Source organism: Hippocampus comes, unplaced genomic scaffold (assembly GCF_001891065.2).
Source record: "Hippocampus comes isolate QL1 unplaced genomic scaffold, H_comes_QL1_v1.1 scaffold44, whole genome shotgun sequence".
Classification (NCBI taxonomy): domain Eukaryota; kingdom Metazoa; phylum Chordata; class Actinopteri; order Syngnathiformes; family Syngnathidae; genus Hippocampus; species Hippocampus comes.
The window spans coordinates 1,379,316-1,400,056 of NW_017805546.1; the positions used below are offsets into that span (position 1 = coordinate 1,379,316).

The 20,741-nt window shown below is 44.7% G+C and overlaps 3 protein-coding genes across 6 annotated transcripts in view; 1 reads left to right on the top strand and 2 right to left on the bottom strand.

Moving 5' to 3' along the window:
- The first annotated feature begins 5,158 nt into the window (after window positions 1-5,158).
- svbp (small vasohibin binding protein) lies at window positions 5,159-6,160 on the top strand. Of its 3 annotated transcripts, none has more exons than XM_019879475.1 (3): window positions 5,159-5,262; window positions 5,611-5,736; window positions 5,822-6,160. In XM_019879475.1, exons 1-3 carry the CDS (start codon window positions 5,188-5,190, stop codon window positions 5,906-5,908), a joined length of 288 nt encoding a protein of 95 aa, XP_019735034.1. In that variant the 5' UTR covers window positions 5,159-5,187; the 3' UTR covers window positions 5,909-6,160. The 3 variants fall into 3 exon arrangements, with proteins under 3 accessions (XP_019735034.1, XP_019735036.1, XP_019735035.1); XM_019879477.1 differs by having other exon boundaries at window positions 5,169-5,262; window positions 5,606-5,736; XM_019879476.1 differs by lacking the exon at window positions 5,159-5,262 and adding an exon at window positions 5,288-5,520 and having other exon boundaries at window positions 5,608-5,736.
- Window positions 6,161-7,128: 968 nt separating this feature from the next.
- On the bottom strand, window positions 7,129-10,582 carry fbxo2 (F-box protein 2). Its single transcript, XM_019879474.1, has 6 exons — window positions 10,366-10,582; window positions 9,494-9,557; window positions 9,079-9,205; window positions 8,248-8,340; window positions 7,987-8,125; window positions 7,129-7,911 (listed from the first exon to the last, which is right to left on the bottom strand). The coding sequence occupies exons 2-6, from the start codon at window positions 9,528-9,530 to the stop codon at window positions 7,777-7,779; spliced, it is 531 nt and encodes a 176-aa protein (XP_019735033.1). The 5' UTR covers window positions 9,531-9,557; window positions 10,366-10,582; the 3' UTR covers window positions 7,129-7,776.
- A 1,132-nt stretch (window positions 10,583-11,714) lies between these two features.
- LOC109521567 (integrin alpha-5-like) overlaps window positions 11,715-20,741 on the bottom strand; it is a 24,529-nt gene continuing 15,502 nt past the window's right edge. For both annotated transcript variants that reach the window (XM_019879472.1, XM_019879471.1), the window contains exons 19-30: window positions 18,995-19,062; window positions 16,459-16,609; window positions 16,196-16,288; window positions 15,953-16,032; window positions 15,334-15,414; window positions 15,146-15,251; window positions 14,774-14,932; window positions 14,562-14,666; window positions 13,715-13,828; window positions 12,940-13,041; window positions 12,726-12,848; window positions 11,715-12,208 (exon numbers count right to left, since the gene is read on the bottom strand). In XM_019879472.1, coding sequence (XP_019735031.1) covers window positions 12,125-12,208; window positions 12,726-12,848; window positions 12,940-13,041; window positions 13,715-13,828; window positions 14,562-14,666; window positions 14,774-14,932; window positions 15,146-15,251; window positions 15,334-15,414; window positions 15,953-16,032; window positions 16,196-16,288; window positions 16,459-16,609; window positions 18,995-19,062 — 1,266 coding nt within the window. In that variant the 3' untranslated portion in view covers window positions 11,715-12,124. The remainder of the gene's footprint in view (window positions 12,209-12,725; window positions 12,849-12,939; window positions 13,042-13,714; window positions 13,829-14,561; window positions 14,667-14,773; window positions 14,933-15,145; window positions 15,252-15,333; window positions 15,415-15,952; window positions 16,033-16,195; window positions 16,289-16,458; window positions 16,610-18,994; window positions 19,063-20,741) is intronic.

Genomic DNA, 20,741 nt, shown 5'->3' on the forward strand with positions numbered 1-20,741 from the left:
CTTGAGTGTGTGTGTGTGTGTGTGTGTGTGTGTGTGTGTGTGTGTGTGTGTGTGTGTGTGTGTGTGTGTGTGTGCGCGCACGCGTCTGTGAAAGCGTGCACGTGCCAGGATCTGAGAATACGTGTATTGTTTATCGCGTTCCTGGTGTGTGTAGGCAAGCAAGCAGGGAAACTTAAGCCTAGCGCGGCTGGTAAGCTTGCTGTTTTCCACAGGCTGTCCCAGACAGAAAATTGGGGAGGGGAGGGGTCTAAATTGCACTCGCTGAGAGAAGAGAACGCCGCATTTGTCTCCTGCAGTGTGTGTTAGGCACGTGTACAGTAATGGAGTGTGTGTTGGGCAGTGGAAGGGCTGTGTGGCATATGTTTTCTCTGACTTGGCCCACTGTGGGCTCGAGCAGCCTCACAGTGACAAGCTCTTTAAGGGTTATTATTGATTCTATCTAGACTAAACGGGTTTCACTGTTCGCTGGAACGTAAACACAAGAAACACTGGCCCTGTGTGCATTTGTGAGGGCGAGAGTGCGTGCGTGCGTGCCTGTGTGCGGATTGAGATTTTCACTTGAAGGTGAGCACGCAGGGAGACGAGACGGTAAAATGCTTGACAACCTTGCGCGCTGCTGAAAAATATTCGGTCTTCCTGCCCTGACTTTGAATCGGGATGAATAGAAATAGATGACAAATCGAAAGATCCCGGGACGAAAAGGGACTACGTGTGCACATACTCGCATATCGTAACGTTCGAAAGTAACTGGAACGCGCAGAGAAAACTGGAGCGGACCTTCAATCGAGAGAGAGGGAGAGAGAGAGAGAGAGAGAGAGAGAGAGAGAGAGAGTGTTGCCTACGGGCAAGTGCGGTGGTGGGAGTGCCATGGTCTGGGGCTGCATTGATGCTGCCTGCACGGAGGAGCTCCAGTCGCTGAGGGAACCATGAACGACCCCAAACATAACCCCCAAGATACCTCGCTGAAGAGGCTGCGGGCAGGATGGTCAAGCGTCTCTCCAGACCTAAACCCTAATGAGCATCGGTTGGGCGTTCTCGATCGGAAGGTGGAGGAGCACGAGGTCTATAACGTCGTCCACCAGCTCTGTGATGGCATCATGCAGGAGTGGAAGAGGAGATTGCAGGCAACATGTGAAGCTCTGCTGGATATGGAGAGTAGAAGTGATTTCTGGAAAATAACGATGGCCACGCAAAATGACGACACTTTGGGATCGTCCAGACATTTTCACCGAGGGGTGTACTCACTTTTGTTGGCAGCGGTTTCGACATATGCACAATGTTACTGTACATCGGGCGCTTTAGCTCCCATTGCCTCTGCTGCAAGTCGAACCGTGAACGCTGCTGTTTAGAGGCTCTTCTTAGTGGAACCCGATCGGTGCCAAAACAAAAAACTGTGTGTGCTTGTGTACGCGCGTACTCGTAACTAGCCATCTCATTGCATGGTGTCGCTGTGTGGCGGCCAAAACAAATAGGCCTAATGAGAAGCAACACTCGGGACAGAGAGTGAGAAAGAGAAATGGCGGCAAAAAAAAAAAAAAAAGAGGGAGGGAAAAAAACCGACCCGCTCTATTCACCGCGGGTCCAAGTGGCGGGTGAAGGGTTGAACGAGGTGACTGACAGCAATTAGAGGTCAATTTGTAACCGTGGGGGAGAAACACGCTGCTGTTATAATGCAAACAAGTTCTTTACCGGAGGATTAAACGTGACACCAGACGAGAAAATGAGAGAACAGGATTGTGAGCTTGCTCCAACGTAAACAAGCCGAGGAGCTATCTGTTCGCTAAGAGCCCAAGCCAGTACAATACCGAAGAGTGGATCGGTGGGGGCTGCTTTATCTGCTTCTTCAGAACTCATACAAAGTTGTTTTGTTTTTTTGTTTTTTCAATCAGAAATGAGTATTGCGGGGCGACAAATGTTATTGTCGGATGCAAGATTCAAATTGTCTGACACATGCAATTCCCTGGACGAAACACAAACAGAACGTACAAACATTTTACAAAGGCCGTCAAATCCTATTTGGGCTTCATTGATTTTGTGTGATTTTTTTTAGAAAGCTCCTCGTTTCGCTTTCAGGACAGACGACGGATGTACAAAGGACTGTTTGAGCTTGACTCTGTTGATGTGTGGCACACAGTAGCGGCGCCGGTACGGGAAGAGCACATATTCATTGTTTAGAGGATGGCTGGGGTTGGAGATGACATTGCGGACCGCAGCCTTACGCAAAACAAGTCTTCAAAAATCTGGTTGGCATCATTATTCAAAACATCATCACCTGTACAGGTCGTTTGGATTGGACTTTCTTGTTGACGTAGTTTACCCATTCAGGTGTCATAACATCGCTCTTGATACGGCAGTCGCATTCGGGACTGGCAGTGTAGTCTTTCCTAGTCCTTCGACTATTTGGCCTAAAACTGGATATTGATAAGGGCGGTTTATGTCGGGGCGTCCGTGGTTTAGGATGGCTCTGACAAATGAGGTATGAAAGACACACACCACAAGCAATGAACTGGTTTGCACGGCAGTGTAGGAATACTTTGTCACACGTTCTACATATTGTGGCCCAAAAAGGTAGGCTCAGTGCCAAATATCAGCTGGCATTGGCAGCACAGAAAATCCAAAGGGAAGCGCATCCCTGTCGTTGCCGTCGTGTACAGTAAGTATATGTTTACGCACGGGGGTCTGTCCAGTTATTTTGGGCACAGTCACCATGGTCATTTATTTTTAGTCACGAATGACATGTAAATGTCCGCGGGGATTTGTACACAGCACACTTGCATCTGAGAATGAATGCTGCGTGTGTCCGTTTTGGTGGTGGATTGGCGAGGCGAGTCGGAGATTGTGGTGAGTTTGTGTGCTCAGGGCTGCTGGTGTGAAAGAGCAGTCAGAGCTTCGCTTCCCCCGGCAGCAAGAGTTTAATTTAGAAGGATAAAGCTCCTAACTCACACTCTGCCATCTCCGTGGCCCGTCTCCCCACACCTCATCGCTTCCACCCTCACCGGGACGTCTCTACCACTTCCCCGCCTCCATCAAATCATCACTCTACTTTGTCATCGCCTTCCCTTCGGTCTGAACAACTAACAGTCGATTGACTCATTGGCCACATCAGCAGAATGTAATGAGATTTCATCCAAGAGGGTGTTGATCTCATTTGTGACAGTAATAGCATGTCTGTACTGCAAAGAAGGCAGAGACCATAATAAGGAGGCCACACTGCTGGAGATGCTGTATGCCAATTCCTTTTCAGAGAAAAAAAGTCAAGGCTTCAGCTACAGTGGGCTATTTCATTTTAGAATTGATGAAATTCAATGCTCTCAACTGCATTCAGTGGTAGAACCACAGATCCTGGAAGAGCTCCAGTGAAGGCTAAAGCGACAGCCGAAACTGTTCGCCAGGTAAGAATTATTCTCTTCGTCCAAAAAAACCCAAAAACAAAAAAAAAGACCAATGTCTGGAAAAAAAATAAGAAACCTTAAACCCAATGAGCATCTGTGTCTTTTACTGTCGGGAAAGTGAAAGAATTCCAAAGTGGCACAATTCGGATATGCGTGATGGCAGTGAAAATATGTTAGGAGCGGATCGGGCCTCTTCCAAACGTGGATCAAATCTGGTTGGTTAATGTTACGTGCAAGCGCAGCGTAAGCAAGCAGATCAAACATACGTCATCAATGCAAACTTTATGTCATGGAAATGCACCGACTGCTGACTGGTGGACTCATGTCCTAAATCACCATCGGTTTCATGTAATGTAATTTGAAGTGAGTAGGAGTCCACTTACGGCATTTATGGGAGGGCGGAGAAATGACAGTAACTGTTTTGTTTAGTATAAGTTTCTTTAAAAAAAAAAAAACATTATAAACAAATACGATTATTTACAGTAACTGGTTTCAGAGGACAGTACTGTGGTATTTCAACACTGCTCTTCCAAGAAACTGCTTGTCACTCAAATGCAGTGGTTGACACAGTGACGTCTTTCACTTTGGGTTTTCTCTGAGTGCGAGGCTTTTCTAACCGCGAGAACCTGCAATTACCCAATTAGTTTGCAACTGAACTTTGCTCCACGCCACATTTTACGTCCAATGGATGTATTCAGTCAGTCTGGAACTTGATCAAGTCTTTTAATCAAAGTCAAACTGAGAAACCTATTTAGATTAATAATACCATCAGGACATTTGACTTGATCTGTAATATAAAATACAATATTTTATGATTACTTACTGTATCGTAGACAAATGTGCTGCTCAACAAAGATGTGCCTTTATGCATAATGCTGCAGGGGCAGTCGTTGCTCTGACGGTTGTTGGCAATGTATTTTGCAGGATATTATTCCAAGGCAGTGCAGTCTCCTGCAGTCAGAGGATAAATCCAGGTAAACCGTTGGTATGCTGCACCATAAATCCTATTGTGGTACAGCACTGCCAGAGGGCACATATGCACACATTTAGACTTCAGCAACACCAGCGAAAAGAAATGGCAGCTAAGTTAGTTCTGAAAAGACGTTTTTTTTTTAGCTGTTCTGTGCTCTCTAATTACTCTTTTTTTTTCTTTCTGATGAAATAAGTATGCCGTCGACCACTGTGGTGAGACTCACTCAATACTGTGAGGATATAGTGCATAACCTAAAAACACCGTGTATGTACTTCATGAGGTTAAAACAATTTACCCTTCAAAAGTGAAATTTAAGGAAGGACACAGCGCGGGAAAAAAAGTCAAACCAGTGAAATTTAAGTCAACTGCAGATATCCGGTTCGAATGATGTCACAAGACTAACCTATGAGTGGACTATTATGCGAGACTGACATCTTGTGGTCAATTATAGGCAAAGGTTTTTTTGGGTTGTTTTTTTTTGTTTTTGTTTTTTTAACTAGCACACGTTACGGTGATACTGCATTTCAAAACGTAATATTCAACTTAGGTTTGAGTGTTATGATCATCACTGAAAACAATGACACAGATCTGTACAGTGCCGTTCGATAATTTAGTGGTTTCTGTTTTCTTCAATCCTCCACCAACGATCACGAAAGTCTTGTGACATTTATTGATTTAGTTTTTCTTTTTGTATATTCGTTATTCCTTCATCTAAAGTTCAAATGTCTGATAAATAAAGGCTACACTGAGTTGTATACGACGACAAGATAAGCAGCAGTATGCGGAACCTTTGCGTTGTTTTCAAACCAGACGGACTTGTTTATGTGCAACACCTGCGTAACAGCTGTTTTTCATTCATCGGCGTCACTCTTTGGAACCGGTTCAGCAAATCTCTATGTACGTTTGCATTTTTCTCGCCATCGCATATGCATTTATCTGTCAATGTGTATCAGTCAGCTCTTGTCGTGCAACAGTATCCGCGTTGTCTTACATTAGCAACTGAATGCTAGCTGGCTAACATTCATGTTCGCAAACCAGCCAAATAAAGTGTGCGAGTAAAAGTGTGCGATTCCGATGGTGGCGTGAGACGTGTTTGTGTGTTGAGACGATCAGATGGATGTTTTCCAGCAGCAAAAGATAAATTCGTCGCGTATAATCGTGTCTAACCAATCGTAGTTTAAAGTTGTTTTCATTTTGTTTTTACATGCCGAGTAACATTTTGGGCTCTTTATGTTGCTGGAGCAGAAAACAATCAGAATGGAACCTGCTTGCCGTAAGGACAAGCCAAAGCTCAACTCGACGCCAACTAGAGGAGACCGATCCAAACAGAAATCTGCGCAGCAGGAACTCAAACAGCGACAGAGGGCAGAGGTGACTTCCGTCACGGGATGCGGGTATTGGTTCTGTCCAGCGATCTGTCTTGTAATTAACGATTTACTGTCTCACCCATCTTCAGATATATGCCTTGAACAAGGTGATGACTGAGCTTGAACATCAGCAGTTTGAGACCTTTTGTAAACAGATGCAGCAACAAGGAGAGTGATTATGCTGTCTGTGCTGCCTTCATTAGTGCTTTTCCTGGATGAACTGAGGCGGCGGGTGGCACCGTTCTGAGCACTCACGAATATGCCTATGCCACACTGGGGATGACATGGTATTTCATTCCTAAATATGACACCAGCATTGGACAATCCGTCTGAATCTTTGTCGAACTCATGTCACTGAAGAAATTACAGTCGTTATCATTTTAAATATATATATATGAATAACACTCCGGCCACTATTGGGCGAGGGAGGCATAGAATAACACTCCGGCCACTATTGGGCGAGGGAGGCACACTCAGATGCATGATCAGAGGTGCAAGGCGGTCCTCAATCGCCCATGTCGCATGCATGGCCGACTCCATCGTCCGCAAGGGGAGACCTTGCAGTTTACCAGCCAATGTTATGCATGGACGCCAGGAAGTCTATTATTTACTCTCTACCTGTGCAAAATCTAGCAAGATACCGAATGAAAGAGAAACCTACCCATGCGCACAGTTAGCACTTTGCGCTCGGCATGAGAATTGAGCCCAACGTTTTGCTTTTACGATTTTCTCTTATTGAATCGGGTGATCGTCCTTCAGAATGTGTTATCTTGAATATGCCATGGAGTATTTCTCTTCTAAAGGTTACAATGCATTGTTACCATACTCGGGAACAGATTTGAGTAGGGTGAGCAGAGTTGGATATTATGTAATATTTCACCTTTGTTGAATTGGTTACAGTGAGCTATTCATTTATGTGTGCTATGTGCAGTATACAGCGTAGACTGTATTTTTTATATATATATTTTTTAAACCTCTTCAATTCCCGAGAAAGCACCTCATCCGTTTGAATCCATCCTCTGCATTTCAAAGTGTCCAGTATTGTTTGAGTCACGAGTGTTCTACATCAGTATGTTGCTCTGTCAGTATGTGCTTGGAAGGTAGCTTCCTTTTAAGAATTTTTTTAAATTTATTTTTGGGCTGCTGTAAGTTGAACCTTTCATACCCGTCCGATTCTTTTAACTTGTAGTCTCAAGGCATCTTTTTTTTTTCGTGAAGGCATTAGATTGTCTTTACTGATGACAAATGGCTTTCAATCAGTCATAAAAACAATGATGATATAAACACTGTTGTGACTGGTCCTGGATGTATTGCTCTGAACTAACTTGTACCCGGGTTAGTTTTGTGTTCAACATTTTGTTTTTATTTGAATAAAAAAATCAATTCACACTCCAAGTTTGTTTTCTGCAGTTTTAATTGAGTTAATGTTTTCAAATGAGGCGACACACAACACTCAGTGGCCGTAACCGATACAGTGTAATGAGATTCACGTACCTTGCTGTTAAAAAAAGGTATTCATGCTCGTTTTATATTGACAGAAATGTGCCACGCTTTTGTTTTGCGGCCGAGTAGAGCAACACTGCATATTAGCAACGTGACTGAGACGACGACCATTATTTGAAACAATGCCGTATGAGGCACCGTCAATAAACGACAGGAATAAACATGCCAATTTGTTTTGTTTTTCTACATTTGCAATGTTGATCTGACAGTGGAGGAAAACAACTTTCATCAGAATTCCGTACTTGATCTCATTAAATTGTACTTCAGGGGCCGACAACAACAATGCTTCATAAAGCTTCACCCAGCATACAAGTTGGAGATGATGCATTTTGTAGTTTATTCAATCTACTTGGAATATAGTCCGTTTGTGGATTTTATACGACTACTTGGAAGCCCGCGCCGGCACTCTACCCCTTCAAAAACCGCAAATTTTCCCCGCCTAGCCTGCAATATATGCCTGGCAGAGTATGTGGGCGTACTGGTGCATAAGGCAAACGTGGAAACCATTGCACATTCTGTGCATTTTGCCCTCCCCTGTTGCCTACACCTGAATAGTAACGGAGCTCCCAGTAACCCTGACTCCAAACCAGCCCTCCCAGTACTTTGTATCTTGCCCTCCGTGTTCAAAGGAGATGAAACGGAGCCCGGCACCATATTCAGAAAAGGTGTGGCTGACCTGAAGATGACACAGAGTTACAACACTTGTCGGAGAGACACGCGGATCGGTATGGTGGCGTCGCTTTCAAGTCACCTCTTTCCATGAACAGTCGTCGCACTCGGGGTCCAGTGTCACGGGTTCAGGTCTGAACTCCTGCAGGACCACGTGATTCTCATCCAGCAGACACGCCGTTATTTGGTAGGTGCAGCCACAGTCCTGCCTTCCACAGTACCTGTGACATTTGGCAATCATTCGTCTTTGTTATAGTCTAGTAAGTTCTTAATACGGACAGTATCAGTATGCCGGTTAGCGGTTGAGTGAGGCTATCTATCTATTTGTTTGTTTTTTTCTCACCAGTCTTTAACCGATACGACGGGTTGGGCATCCAGCTGTTCACAAGTGAAACCTTCTTCAAGCAAGTCAATCACTTGTCTCTTCAGGCACAGTCTAAAGGATCCAAAAAAGACTCCGTTTACAATTGATGAAATAGGTTTTTCAAGAACGGCAGCGCGGAGGTCGCATTGTCTGCCTCGCTCGGCTCGAGACTTTTACTCTCTGATGTTTGCATGGTCTCACTTGCACCGTAATTTCTCCCCCACCCATACTGCGGTTTCTTGCAGTCAAAGTAAAAATTAAGTCTCATGCTGAGTCAAAAGCCAAAGATTAAAAACGAGTTTTGATACGAGGTTTCAAGATGGGCAGCGAGGGCCATTTCAAGATTTGAAAACAAATAACTGGATCTTCAAAAGAACTCGAAAATGTAGAGGGAGCCAGTGAAGGGATGCCAGAGTCGGAGTTATGTGCCCCCTCTTTCGAGTACCAGTCAAGAGGCTCGCGGCAGCATTCTGGACCAACTGGAGACTCTTCATGGAGGATTGGCTGACTCAAAAGTCAAGTGCATTACAGGCAACATAATCTGTTCAGTAGATAGTTAAATTAATTTAAACTTTGGGAACCGCCATCATGTTTCACATATTATTTTCGTCCTAATTTTCAGTTGGAGTCACTTATGAAAGTTGTGCTGTAGCAGTACAACTTGCTTAACTTGTCTGTCGTCATCTCGGGTTCAGTGGCTCGTCGGTGACAATGTGAATCTGCACATCAATGTTTGCCTGTCTCCAAATGTGACTCTCAATGCACTCACCCAGAGATGCATACGAAGACAAGCGTGTCATTCGCACTCACTCGAAGGAGGTTGCAAAGTATTTCATCACTGCCGTATCACTGAAGTCATGGCCGCAGTCTCCCGGCATGTCCTCCACAACCCACTCGCTCCCGCCGTTCTCTGTCAGCTCCCAGAATTCCAGTTCCTCTGGGAGGGGAATATGCACAGTCTTCAAATGGTCACTACATGATGTCATGAAGTCAGTATGTGATTGAGCCAACACCCAGCAGAGGTCAAATTCAGTCCGAGAGTGGAATTCACTCCAAATTATACCATCTTGGAGGCTTGCGAAATGTTGCTAAATACCAGAACAGCCATTCACCTCATCAAAATTCACTCAAATTTGGGGCTGAACTTGTCACTTATAGTGGCGAGCTTTGTTCACTTGCCACATTCTCAAAATCTCACCCCACGTTCCAGCCGAAGACAATTTACCTTCACCGTTGGGATTCTTGATCAGATTCTTGGCCATGATTATGGCGGACTAACCAGGCAGCGTCTGGACAGAATAAAAAGCACTTTAGAAGACGCACTGACTTGTATTTTAACCTCATCGCCGACTGTTGAGCATTTTCAAGCAAGCAGCCTCCCCCAAACGTTGGTTTGCTATCCAAAATGAATAAAATGCTGTAAACTATTTTATTGATCACCCAAAAGAAACACGACGACTCGACAAAGGACTTTTGACTGAATGTGGCCTTCAATCCATGCTTGGCGATTTCTTTATTCGTTAAAATGGACGACATAGTTTTAGTAAGTTTGGATCCAGGGAAGTAATCACTGTAAATTTCCAATTGGGTCTAGGGATGAGTAAGTACATCCACAATGATTAAAGAGTGTATCTCTTGGATGAGTTTACTGAAAGCTGAAAAGGTTGACACGGGATTCCTGGAATAAACGGGCGCAATCTTTGGTCCCGCGTTGATGAAAACACTAATACCCAGTGTGCTGACTCACTGCACAACCCATTGAGCAAATGCAAAGCCGCCCTGATTCCGCGCTGAATAGGGGGCATCCCAGAGGATCAGTCCGTCATCAGGCTGACAGAAAAGAAATATCAGTCAACCGAAAAGCAGCGGGGATGAGTCATAGGAATCAGCGTCCGTAGATTGGTCTTGACTTTGCGTTTGCTCCTTTGGAATTGTTGTTGATAAAAGTCAATCTTTCACTCGCATTCTCTGAGGGGCAAAATAAGCAGCTGAGTCATCCACCCTTGATCACGCAGCGTGATGTGCTTAGCGACCTACTAAGGGCGCATACTAACATCCACTCCAGAAGCCATTTCTGTAAAACAGCACGTTACTCACGGCTCCAAAGGACGAGTCTGGCGTTCCGTCAGGACACTGGAGCTCCTCTGCAGTGAAGCGTCCTTGTGCCAGCTGGCCTTTTTTTTTTTTTTTTTTTTTCAAAGGGGGCGTGGAGGGAGCGTGCAGGCGGTGGGTCTCGGCAGAAACACACGCGCGCATCATCAGCAGAAATGGGTCCACCTCAACAACTCGTGATGGAAGTCAACACGGTTGCAACAATAGCGTTCATCCGTTTGTTAAAGGTTTTGTCTTTATATTATGTTCAATAAAAAATAGCTCCAAGACATCATCTCAAATTAGGATGAGTACACAAAATGATGCTTTATTCTGACACATAAACAATTGTTAAAGATTTTGTCTTTATGTTATGTTCAATAGAAAATAGCTCCAAGAAATCATCTCAAATTAGGATGGGTAGGTACACAAAATGATGCTTTATTCTGACACATAAACACCACACGTCGCAATAAACACAAAGTGCCTCCCAATATGGGAGAGGAAATTTCAAGTTAAACATTTGCAGTTTGTTCAGGATTGTCCCGCAGGCAGTACAGTAAAACATTTCACAATCAACTGACACCAGGGCATAAATAACGACAGTATTATTGGGATGAACTAACAGCGAGAAATACCAAACTGAAGAGTAAATTGCAAACTGGACTGAATCGTTTTGGAGACATGAAATACCAGAGCATGTGTGCCTTTTGTTTGTGTTTCCTGGACTGAAACAAGCCTCGAGAGGACCTGTGTGTCTCATTTGGTGAGCAGAGAGAAACAAAGAGGCATTGACAGTCGCCTGGTGAAAGAAATTGTTCAGGAAATTTTAAGGATTAGCAGATTTGTTTTTCTTTTTTCATGGCTCCGTCTGTAGTTATGAGTGTAAGTTGATTTTTGGAGGGGAAGTCCACCCAAAAAAATGTTCATCATATGTTCTATGTAGCTCCACTGGTCTAAACACGGCATTCTGATTAAACGGGGGTGAGCTGACGGCATATACGCACTGGACAGCAGCATATATTACCAAACAACCATTGACACTCACATTCACGCCGAAAGGAAACGTCGTCTTGAATGAACTCACATACGTGTTTTAGGAATGTGGAAAGAAGCTGAAGTACCGGGAACCTCTTGACAATGAGGACGCCGCAAACCACGACAAACGATAAATGCAGATTTGTTCATGAGCAGACCGGAAAGATTTACCAGTAAATAGCCTTGTAGCGTTATTATACAAACTTCCGTTTGGACGCTCCTGACAGCGGGCACCGCCCACTGCATTCACTAATTCCGTTGTTGGCGAATATCCGACGACATGATGTAACAAAATGTGAAACCGAATGGAATGCAAAATATCCGACGACTTTCCATGATGTAACAAAATGTGAAACCGAATGGAATGCAACCGCATGCCCAAGCCAAAAAGTCATTGATGCAACATTCTCGTAAGTCCTCCTGTGTGAGACAGATAAAATAGTTCCTCCTTTCAAACGTGGTTCCCTCTGATGAATACCCAGATCGCTTGTTCATATTCTGATTGAATAAAATGAACGTCTTGCATCGTTCACTGCATGCCCTCCTCCTCATCTTTGTGGCTTGTATTTTAGTGCAGCACCAGGTAAGGCGTAGTCCAGTGATCCAACGCACGGAGATGTCCACCAATAGTTCCTGCTCATCATTAGAAAGTCTTATTCATGAATAATTTAGGAACATGATAATACGTCATATTTCGGTTGTGTTGGACAACTGCTCCATCTTGGATTCAGGCTTCTGACGATGCCTGGGGTCTGAGCTGGGCCTTCTCCATGGTGGTACCATATGGATCGGACCTTTTGAAGAAGCCCATCTGGGGGGGGGGGATGACAACAAATGAACACGTTAGTCTCATTTGAAACAAAATATGCACTCAGGTGAATAATATTGCCTCTCACTTCAATTGTGTTGCAGTAAAAACATTCAGTGTACCATGGAAAAGTAAGTGTCACGAATAAATCAGTTCCTGTTCAATTCAGTCAGCTCCATGTGACTGCAACTAGACAATATGTATTGCCTATCATGTCAGTTCATGTTACAGTCAGTTGTGTTTGTTTTCCTTCGAGAATGTCATCTCATGCAAACATGCCCTGTTTATAAGGAAAAAAATCACCATTTCAAATGAGGTTAGATTTGGATGTTTTATACTCGGAGTTCTTCAAAAAATAGTCCATATGTGCCATTAGGTGTCAACTCAGCGCAAATATAATGTCTGAGCACAAATGAGGCGATCTTGAAAATTGAGTAGAAAGACCACACAGGAACGAATGTCTATTTTGGCCTCGGAACACAAACACTTCTCCGCAGATGTGATTTGTAGAGATTATTACCTTGTACAGCAGAAATATCAGCAGTGAGAGTAAAAGCAGCCCAGTTAGAACAGCGAGTATGATGATCCACACAGGAACGTAGAACAGGCTGTCCGATTTGTTCCACAGCACGGCCGTCACCACCTGGGCAACGGAAAGCCATCGTTCAGCCAAGTCTACGCAACGAAACTTAATCTCACGACGGTAAACAAAAGAAGCTGGCAGTAAGACTGACCTTTTTAAATCCAGATTGTTTGAATTTTGGAAGAATGGAATAGGGCATCTGGTCCACGGTGAAATGAACGGAGCACTCCAAAAAAAACTGTCTGTGGGCCCTCTGACAACAAGCAGAAAAGATACACCTGAGGAACTATTAAACTGTCACCGTGTAGTGTTCAGCACTAAATCTACTTTTCTGATACAACCGAGGAGAAGAGTGCCCCAAAGATACAAATCTAATCTTGTTTTCTATGTGGGATAGCAGCGCTATTGCTAACTAACGCTTTGTGACATTTTTGGTTTTCATAACGCTTATTCACGTGAGGACAATAATCTCATCAAAAAATACATTTTTCCAGTGAGGCAGAGGACATCATCAGAGGCGCTTTGTCTTCATAAAATTATTATTCATGGTATGATGGGAGAGGAAAAAAATCCAATATGGAGGCTCATATGCCGAGGTTTGTGACGTCATGCCGACTTCTTTCAAGGATTGAAATGGCCGCAATGCACCATCCATCCTCAGATAAAAAGGGGCTTAAATGTTTTCTTGTTCATCAGGTGAGATCCAAAGTGAGCCTTTACTACACATTGTAAATTACTGGCAATCGCCAATGATGAAATAAAAATAAGAGTGTGTTTATGTCTCCTGTAGGCTTTTCATTACATACGGAGTGAGTGGTCACACTCTCCACCAGAGGGCAGCATTTTTAGTTTTTGGGTCTTCCTCATCGAGTCTTCACATGAAGGAATATAATTCGGTTACCCGGTTGAGGAAATTGTAGACTCACCTCGAGGAAAGTCTCTGCCCAAAGTCTCGAGTGAACACTCAGGATAACGCTGTCTCCTTTCTCCAGCGGCCCAACGTGACACTCAAGCCGCCAGCACTCCACAGTCGAGCATGTCTGTGATGGGACGCATGTGACCGTCAGTCACCAATACTGGACTGTATTTATTTCATCACGTAACTGAAGGACTTGTGTGGCTAATGAATTTTTTTTTTAGAAAGTCTCTTCTCTCTGATGACATCTTTAATGTGGCTGAACATCACAAAAGATGGGCAGTGGAAAAACAGGCATCATGTCGGCCGCGCAACAAGCAGCCCAGTAAACCACAAAGATAATTAACTCCCACCCATAAACGCAGCAGACAGGAGCCGATGTGGACCAGGGCTCGTTATATTCCCATTTCCTATGTTAATTGCAACAATCACATGCTAATGTGAATACCTGGCAAACACAGAAGCTTTGCACTGGTTTTGGCCTCAGTGATTCCACTTTCAATTTAAGTTTGTGTACTGTGTTTGTGTGAAAAACACTCGGGAGGAAAAAGGCCAAGCGCTTAAACATTCAAATGCAATACAGGAAATCTATCACGCAATATCTTCTTCATTTGAAAAGGGTCCCCAGGCGTCTTTGTGAAAATTCTCTGGCTTTATTGCCATTTTATGGAATGACTTTTCCAAGCCTTCTAGTGACTTGTCTTATAAAAAAAAAAAAAAAAGAAAGCAAGCAGCAAGAAATCTCGTAACTTTCTGCGATGACTTCTGAAAACTCAAGCAGAGACTCCACTGACCACATCAAAGATTTTTTTTTCTTAAATAACGGAGGGCTGGCGAATAATAACGGTTGTAATCACCAAGTTTCCTTGTCCAGTCATGGGACCTTTGTCCTCCCTCTTCCGGATGCGATGCTCCACGCTGGATTCCAACGATGAGGGACTCCTTGAAGCTGGAGACTGAAGCTGAAACGCATGAGGAGTCATTTGCCGTCACACGAAAAGGCCCGCTGTACACGCAGGACAGTTTAAGAGCATGGCCGATATTTGGCGCTAGTCTGGCCATGTCTCACCTTGAGTTTCAGTGCATTGAGGGCGTGATCGGAGGAGCAGCTGAGTGGCCCCTCGGTGAGCACCTCCACAGGGTAGAGCAGGTCATGGCTGTGAGTCCTGAGAGGACATCTCACCTCCAACGTGCATTGACTGACAATACTGGGACCGCTGTTGACCAACTGAGAAGAAGAAAAAAGTCATTTTGAAGCTGCCTGCAGGAGAACCACAAAATGGCGCGCCCTAAAATCAACTGTTGTCGGAATTGTGGCTCTTTTCATCAACTTAAACAGTTACGGTAAGTGATGTACAGGATTTGTAAACAAGCAGTGTCTATACTGAGAGCTCTTTTTTTTTGCTATCTATAAGCCACGAGGCTGCAGAATGCGGGAGACCTCATAGATCTGTTCAAGCGCAGGGCCGATGTCCTGCTCGCCTGTCAGACTCTGACTAGCACCCCAATTGGGGGGAGGGAGGAAGACTTTGTCTGGCCGGGAAACACTGCAACAGACATAAAATTTCAGCGCCGCCCCAAGTCGAGACAGCAAAAAATGAATGGATAAAACAATCCGAGACGTCTCACCCTTGCAGAATAATGTCAGCCATCGCAGCTACCTCCAACTGGAACTGAACGACTTCACTCTCCGAGTTATTTGCATTTTTACTAAAAGACAAATTTAAAAAATGGGAAAAATAATCTGGGATTAATTTCACTGATATAAGCATTTGAATTATTTACAGTAATAATTGTTGCGCCGAAGAAACAACAACTTTTAATGCCAACATGTGTTTGCACTCTCCTATTGCATGACATGGCTTTCCCATGAAAACGGACACAAATGCATCTTCGCGGGGGTTCTTTCTACAAATGGTCTGCGTTTGTCACTCAAACCGTATTGACCGTGAATGCCACCGGAGAGAGCCTCATTACATTGTTGGAGTCCACCAGAGGGATCCGTGAGCTCAAGTGCCAGGAGGAGGCAGACACTTTGCATTTGCACAATAGCAGGCACCAAAATAAACTTGACCACTGAATAAAGAAGAGCGTGTCATGGTGTGATGAGTAATTTGGATTATATGCACTTGTAGCCGCAGCGTTTCAAGGGCAATGTAAACGGTGCAATTCCCAGGATTTTTATGAAGATGTTTATGTTTTTACTGTTAGACACTTTGGTCTTTAAAAAAAAAAAAAAGGGACCAACCTTCTTAATTGGAGCTCAAATTCTACAGTGTTCTGAGTGTCTGTGAGTCTGGGAACAGTGAAGCGGAGACCCGCCCAAAACTAGGAAAGAAATATTTGTGATTAATCGGAAGACGGAATGACACACGGTGTACAACCCGTGAGAGTTCTCTCTGCGCGGAGCTACAAAATAACAACTGGCTTTGATTTTGTTGTTGTGTAAGAAAAGAAATCTGGCCCATGTGCGAAGTCGATTAGCTCTTACACTCGTGCCAGGTTTCATGGGGTTTCCCAGATCGCACTGGAGGAAGCGGGTCTCGTTTTGGGCCTCGTAGCTGCACGTTAGCTGACTCAGACTCTGAAATGCACCCAGAGACAAAAATAGAATTGAGAGGCGTAGAAGAAAAGCAAAGGGAGTCACAACCCCCATCCCCCCCCCAAAAAAAACAAACAAACAATGAAATACAAAATGCAATGTCATCAATCGTGACAAATAACTCTTGACATTGTTTTTGTTGCCTTGCTCACCGCATTGTTACGCGTTATCCCGCTGTAGTCGGCCTCTTTAGGAAGCCGGACGTAGAGCTCAGCCTCGTAGGCTCCGCCTTCTCCCTCGTTTCTGGCATGGAAGGTGAGGCTGAGGGAGTTTTCGTCACCCAGGTAAACTTCTTTTCTGTCACTGGGTGATGAAAACACATCATCAACGACATCGTTCTCGTTGTCGGCACGCTTGAAAGCGAAAAGTGGAGACGGCGACTAGTTTCAGATTTTCAAGTTTCCAACAATAACACATTTTTTTTCTATTTTGCCAAAAGCCAGTGCAGTCTTATGAATCTCACTGAAAAAGTTCCTGAAAGCCTCAACACCCTTAACTGGTTGCAAGCCAATCGCACAACGCACGTAGACGAACGACCATTCGCGCTCATCATCACAAATTAGAGCGTTCCATGAACCTGCCACGCATGTTTTTGGGGTGTGGGAGGATACCGGAATACCGGGAAAAAACCCAGGCAAGCACCGAGAGGACATGCAAACTCCACACAGGAAGACCAGAGCCAGGAAATCGAACCCTGCACATCTGCACCGTGAGGCCGACGCGTTCGTCGTCATTTTCCTCTTCATGTTACAGAGACGGTGGGACAAAGTATATTCACTCACCCAAAAAAGGTTTCGGTTATTGTGCTGATTATTTTGGAATTATTCGGCACGTTTTGGTGAAATCATGTGAAAAGTGAATCCACACCTGATCTCAATGGACTCCTCCCAACACCTCCTCAAAGTCAACGTGCTGGAAAAGCACAAAAATGGCATCATCCAGCGAACGCACCATCACAGCGGGGCGGGCGCGTGCAAAAAGATGAACTCTTTGGTTGAGATGAAATGAAGGCTTGTGCGCAATGCTTCCCTGACTTGAGTTAACCCCCGAAAACCCCCCGCTGCTCCGATGGCGTTCATTTGAAGCCACTTGGAGCTATGACACAAAGTCGGGATTGTAAAAGTTAATGAAAAGCAGGGGTTCCCAAGTCTTCACAATTGCTCTTTGTGAGGAGCGATCCCCAGAGCCCACTTATACGCATCACTGTCCATGCCCAACCAGGGAAATGACCCACATGTGATCGGCACCTTTCAGCTCAGGAAACTCCCTCCACCTTCTTGTGCCGGTTAACAGCGACGCCCCCGAGTGCTAAAACACAAGTTTGAATTTTGTGATAAATCCAACCTACCCTCAAAACACATTCAAGTTTCTATTGAGTCACCAGACCGGAAAAAAACAAAAAAAAGTCCAGTTGAGGCTCCAAATCAGGCTCCCTCTTTGATTTTCCATTTCCTCCACTCTGGCCCCTTGCAAGGTAAGACCAGCAGCTGAATTGAATTAGGCAATGCAAAGGAAGTCACACTGATACCATCACACCATAAAGATACTGTGAATGGGCAAATCTCTGCAGTGGGGATTTTTTTTTCTTTATAAAAAAAAAGAAAAAAAAAATCCAAGCTTCACCACATCTAGCGGCTTGCAGCAGTTTTGTTCGCAGATTCAGGTGAAGGGGGGGAGAGGGTCCTATTCCGCTTAACTGCTGCTTCATTTCAATGTGGTCCATGGCAGCTACGACACATGATAAACTGTCAGCATGGGAACAATTTTGGACCTGAATGGGTTTTTTTTCCAGCAAAGACTAATGGTCTGACCATGTAGACTCCCTCATAATAGAGCCGAATTGGACCAGAGTGTGTTTGTCGGCTTTATGTTGGATAGCATAGTGTCCGTTCAGCCATTCATTTTCTACAGAGCCCCAGATATGACATTTTAAAAAAAATAAAATACTCCATGCCCGTGAACTACCTATTTATGCAGACTGTTTTCTATTTCGTGCGCAAATTCTACTTGTATGTGCACACCAATTACCACTTTATAGTTTATTGCAAAAAGCAACAACTCGTATGATGCTTCTTGATCATACTGGTGAAATAACTTTTGCATGCAATGCCGCCAAGCAAAAAGCACTCTTGCAAGTTTCCAGTCTTGGCCGAATGTGTTTTCTTGGCCACGGGGCCTTGTTTGACTCATTATTCTCTGCAGTGCGCTACCAGTCCAAGTGGACCATGCCTTTGTTCAAATCAAATCAAATTGGATTTATGCAACACAAACTGCTTCACGGAGATAAAAATAGATTTTATGCTGCACTTGTTAAAAATGCAACACAAACTGCTTCACGGAGATAAAAATAGAGGTGTGGGAAGAGGGGGGGGGGGATACGTCTGCTGAAAAACCAACACCCCCCCACCCCCACCCACACAGGGCGGCAGTGTAGTGTAAAGCGTTCCAGCCTTTAACTTGCTCGCGCATGTGGGAATGGAAGAACATGCACGCGGCCAATACGTCCTTGAAAAGACAAAATAGGGAAATCATGCGTGACGTGAACATCAAACGCTTTTAATGGACGTTTCGTACGATATGCGCCTGGCACGCAACCATTTTCTCGTCCCCGCTCGGTGCCACTGGATCAAAGGCTCGCATTAAGTTTGCCGAATCAGTACAAGTCATCGAAAAGTGATTTCCTCTCACCCATAAACTGCCAACTTGAGGTCAGGGACGCAGACGTTGTCGTCTCCACAATCCAGCTGAATCTGGGCCTGGAGAAAGCAGTGGAGGGGTACGGAGAAGTGGATGAGAGGGGGTCGCGCATGTTGTGCGGGAAGAGGAAAAGAGCTCCGATGCATATTTACAGAAAAGCGTTTAAGGAAGTGGATGTTTACACACGCGCGGTACAGTTGAAACGTGAGTTCATGAAAAGATAAGCGAGGATCGCGACGACACACATCGGGCGACACACATCATAGCCACAATCCGAAAAGCTGTCGGGAGGAGTGCGGCGTTGGTGCTGGCACGATAAAGACGAGCGAGCGTGCTTAGGTAGGGAACACAGACAATATGACCGAGGAGAAGGACAATCAAAGATGATTGCAATCCAAACAGTGATTCCATTTTTGAGGGAAAGCTAATCTTTACCATAACGTTCGGCTTTCCCAGTCCAACGGATTACTTTGTTTGAAGGTCTTACATGACAGCCGGCGAGGCGAGAGCGGAGCGAAGACAAATGTCTTGTCGTTTCTATAGTGTGCCTTTTTCTTGATTTGCCTGTTTTTCTGCCAACAGTCCGTCTCCGCGCCGGACTGTGCTGTTATTGTTCCCCTCTTGCCTCCCAACATATGGGAGACATTAGATTCCGAGAGAGAAGGCTACGCAGGCCGACGGATCAGCCTGGCAATAGTTAAAATCGTCTCGGGGGTGGAAAAAGATTCACTTTCAAGTCTCTGCTTTTATTTGCACTCAAGGATATTGGCCATTTAACACCAAACACGACAGGGTGGCCAATACTCTCTCCCATCATCTCGATTTTAATCCTTCCTTGTTGGCGTTCACCTCTTCAACTTTGCGGGCGAGCCACGTTTGCCACCGGCGCGACGTACGTGCCAGAAAACAACAACGAGACGCAGTCGCCGATCATTCAAAATGCTGGCAATTAAATCGCATGGAAAATGCGTCTGATGTAGTTCAGTGTGCAGCAGGATTTGCCGGCGGGCTCACTGATAGTTTAGCGGTTCACTCGGCTGACTTCTGAGCCGGTCGGGTTCCCACTTGGGGACAATCTGAATGCGTCAGTCAACAGAAGGATGCATACAAATCGTCATGTTTTTCCTACTTTCTTCCCTCCAAATGTTGCTGCTGTAAATTGCAAATTTCTCCGTTGTGAGAAAAATAAACGTTTTCTTATCTTATCTTATAAATGGAACACGGAGAATATATTTCATCCACAGGCGAGATTTGTACCGTAAGGCTTGCTTACAGTCAAGCAAAGAACATGTGCTGTCATTCGTCAGCTCTCGATGGCGAACATGAGGCCATCGATGGCTTGGTGTGTTTCTGATCACGGGTAAACGACTCCGAAAGCTGTCATTCCTTTTCAAGTGAAAGGATGCAAAGAACAAAAAAAAAAACAGATGACTTTGATTGTGTTTCCTTGAAGGTTCCCAGGCTTGTGCACGCTCACACATGCGCTTCGCATGCGCAGATCGTCTTGCGTCACATGGACGACATGCGCACGTGCTGACACTCAGCCTTTTGCCTCATGAAGGAGAGCACTTGGCAACACGAACAAGTAAACCACATGCAGATGTCTCAAAAAGTGAACGCCAGCCCACCCCAAACACAGGTGGCAGTTCTCCCCGCGTGTGTTTTTTTTTGTACAAGCCAAGCTCACCAGTCCACCATCAACCTCCATCAAATAAATGCGCAACGGGAAAAAAAAAAA

Coding starts and splice junctions, on each gene's coding strand:
- svbp (XM_019879475.1), top strand. CDS start 5,188: ATGTGCAACACCTGCGTAACAGCTGTTTTTCATTCATCGGCGTCACTC. Junction 5,263..5,610: donor CCGGTTCAGCAAATCTCTAT/GTACGTTTGCAT, acceptor TTGCTGGAGCAG/AAAACAATCAGAATGGAACC. Junction 5,737..5,821: donor AACAGCGACAGAGGGCAGAG/GTGACTTCCGTC, acceptor ACCCATCTTCAG/ATATATGCCTTGAACAAGGT.
- fbxo2 (XM_019879474.1), bottom strand. CDS start 9,530: ATGGCCAAGAATCTGATCAAGAATCCCAACGGTGAAG. Junction 9,206..9,493: donor CAAGAATCCCAACGGTGAAG/GTAAATTGTCTT, acceptor TTCCCCTCCCAG/AGGAACTGGAATTCTGGGAG. Junction 8,341..9,078: donor TACTTTGCAACCTCCTTCGA/GTGAGTGCGAAT, acceptor TGGATCCTTTAG/ACTGTGCCTGAAGAGACAAG.